Source organism: Equus quagga, chromosome 1 (genome assembly GCF_021613505.1).
Source record: "Equus quagga isolate Etosha38 chromosome 1, UCLA_HA_Equagga_1.0, whole genome shotgun sequence".
NCBI lineage: Eukaryota > Metazoa > Chordata > Mammalia > Perissodactyla > Equidae > Equus > Equus quagga.
Window position 1 is genome coordinate 57,801,386 of NC_060267.1, and position 3,058 is coordinate 57,804,443.

Genomic DNA, 3,058 nt, shown 5'->3' on the forward strand with positions numbered 1-3,058 from the left:
TTCCAGGAGATTAGGCCGGAAGTGAGTTCAGAAAACAGATCTGAGGCAGTTAAGTCCCATGGAGAAGGTGGGACAAATGTTCAAAGCAGGGCCTAAGATTCAGGCTATCGATTCCAACAGACGTAGAGAGACGGGTCCAAAGGCAAGGCTCTGACTGGAGCCCAATCTCTGGGAACACGGAGCCCACGCTTTCAGCCAGACCCAAGACATAGAAGACTCAGCCCCTGGGGCCAGGTTTGGTTCCGGACGGTGGGTGAAAGCTGGGGTGGGCCTCGAGCAGACCTTGTGGTTTTTGTCAAGCAAAAAAGACAGAGACTGAAGCAGAGTTAGACAAGGATAGAAGAAACAGGCCTAACGTTGATGAGCCTGTTTACAGGAACATTGAGAAGAGACTCTCAGAAGAAAAAGGCAGCACAGAGGGCAAGTGCTTCCGAGGGAAAGAAGGTGCGAGGAAGAGCCGGGGGGACCAGTCCCTGGCCACCACCAGGGGGCACCTCCGGTCCCAGGACAGCTCTGTTGATTCCCAGGACGGGGCGGCGGTGAGGAGGGCGGGGGACAGCTGAGGACCTTCAGCTGGGGGCGGGGATCGCAGCCCGCCTTCGCACAGACCGGAGGAGCCGGGCTCCTCGGCCGCCGGCCTCCCGGCGTCGCGAACGTTCTGGGCACTGTTACGAAGGGGCTGGCGGCAGCGACAAGGGGGAGGCCAGGTAAAAAAGCTTACACGTGATACAAGATAAGGGCAAGAAGACAGATGGAGAAGCAGGGAGAAAGAAGGTGGGGAAAGAACAGTCAGGATATAATGGATTAGAAACAAATGTGAGGAAAAGCAGTAATCCTTAAAAAAAAGAGACGAGGTGAAAAGTGTGGGAAGTCAAACCGATCTGTGAGGAAATGAACAAAGACAGAAGAAAGTTCAGAAGACATCTAATTCACGCTGTGTGATGAATTCCACAGTCGCTTGTCATCTGTTAACAGGGCGTCCACGGAGGAGCTGGGCTTTAGAAACGCACCAAAATGTAGCCTTCGCTCTTGAGGAGACCTGAGATGTGTGCTCCTTTTCGTCAAAGATCAAAACATACGGTAGAATTCAAGGATGCCTTTTAAATCATTAAATAGTTCCCGGTAATGAAAGAGCAAAGCTGCAGAATTTAAGGGCTATTTCTATGCCGGGAAAGACAGAGAGCGAGAAAAGCCAGTTTAGAAGAAGTATTTTGAGATTAGTCGATTCATAAAGGACCCACTTAAACACACTTTTTCTTTAAGAAGTAGGTTTTTTAAACGCTGCCTTATAACAATACAACAGGTTATGAAAGTGATCCGAATCAGGCGAGGGGCGGAGGGCGAGAGTTGCCAGCCAGGCCGCCCGCACTGCATCCCGAGCGCGTCATGGCCGCCGTCCCCGCCGGCCCTCCGGCTCCGCGGCTCCGCGGGCAGAGGCTCCCCGACCGCGCCGGGCGCTTCGCGGCGGGGCCAGCGGCGCAGTGAGCGCCTCGGGAGTTTGGGAGGGGCGGGGAGAGGGAGACCACAGAGCCCAGCGAAGGGCCTCGGCGGCTGGAGTCGAGGGGGACTAAACACGAACTGCAAGGACCAGGACAGACGTCTGGGCGTTCCAGACACTCTCCCCAAACTTGGAGCCCGTCTCCGAGCTGAGCTGCCCTTCGGGCTCGGCCGAGGCCGGGGTCCCGCGGAGTTGAACGTTTCTCAGCGCGCGCCTCACGCCCTCCCGGCACATCCCGGCGGCCCGGGCAGAGCGCGCGCCTCGGCCAGCGTCCGCTCCCATCCCCCCTCAGCATTGTGCGCGCTCTTCCAGGCGCTGTCTGCAGCCGGGCGGTCGCCGGGCTCCCAGCCCGTCTTCTCTGGGGCGGTCACACGTGTCCATTCCCTGGGGGGAGGGGGTCGCTCTTCCCGCACGGCCGCTGATTGGTGCCTCCCCCTACCCCACCCTTCCCGCCCCACTCCGGCCTCCATCCTACTTGGTTCCAGCTTAACCAGCCCCGCCACCTTCTTCCTTCGGAGAAAAGAGCCACTTGAGAGCTCTTCATTGAAGCACCGTTCTTGGTTGGAATAAAAGTGCGAAAGAACAGGTGGAAGCCACTGAATTTCTCTAGGCCTCCTATTTCTGGGGTGCCTAGCCCACTGGTTCTCCTGCACGACCGTCAGCACCAATAACAACTGAACTCCCACACGTGCGTGTGTCTGGCTCGAGCCCCAACCGAAAGCACCACCCTGCGGGCCCTTTAAAAGGACGCGACCACTAAGGCCGAGTGGGGGGTGGGAGAGACCCTCATTGTCCTCACTCGGCAAAGTCACTAAACTCCGCAGCCGCGCACACCTGGGAGGCGGCGCGCGCGGCACGGGGGTTCGCGGGGCGCGCCTCGCCCCCTCCCAGGCCGCCCCCTGCTCCCTCGGGGCGCCCAGGCCCCGCCCCTCCCCCTCCGGCCCGTGCCGCCGCCGGGCGGGGGCGGGGGTTGTTGTGGTGGCGCGGGCGGCCCCGCCCCTCCTCGTGGGCGGCCCCTCCCCCGGCCGCGCGGCCCCTCCCCGCCCCCAGCCCCATCTGTTTCCCCGGCGGCGCGATGATTATATTGTGCGGGCCCGGGGGCCGCCGCAGCCGCGGCCGCGGGATGGGGCGCGCGCGCGGACCCCGTCGGCAGCCGCAGCCGCCTCAGTGACTCGGCCGGTCGCCGCCCCCCGCGCGGCGCCCGCCCTCAGCTCATGCGCTCGCCGAGCGGCGGCAGCAGCGGGAGAGGCCGCCCCCGCCCGAGGAGCTGAGCGCCGAGCGCCGAGCCCGCGCCGGCGGGAGTCCGAGCGGGCGGGCAGCGTGGGGCGGCCGGGCGCTCCGAGCCGGGGCCGCCGCCGGCGCCCCTGGGAGATGTGCCCAGAGGAGGGCGGCGCGGCCGGGCTGGGCGAGCTGCGCTCCTGGTGGGAAGTCCCGGCCATCGCGCACTTCTGCTCGCTCTTCCGCACCGCGTTCCGCCTGCCCGACTTCGAGATCGAGGTGAGCGCCGCGCGGGGCGGCCCGCCGCGCCTCCCTGGCCCTCGGCGTCCGGGGCGCCCGCGG

The 3,058-nt window shown here is 63.6% G+C and overlaps 1 protein-coding gene across 4 annotated transcripts in view; it reads left to right on the forward strand.

The window, feature by feature from the left end:
• The first annotated feature begins 2,593 nt into the window (after window positions 1–2,593).
• LOC124245978 (cat eye syndrome critical region protein 2) overlaps window positions 2,594–3,058 on the forward strand; it is a 160,867-nt gene continuing 160,402 nt past the window's right edge. For all 4 annotated transcript variants that reach the window (XM_046673831.1, XM_046673847.1, XM_046673839.1 and 1 more), the window contains exon 1: window positions 2,594–2,995. In XM_046673831.1, coding sequence (XP_046529787.1) covers window positions 2,870–2,995 — 126 coding nt within the window. In that variant the 5' untranslated portion in view covers window positions 2,594–2,869. The remainder of the gene's footprint in view (window positions 2,996–3,058) is intronic.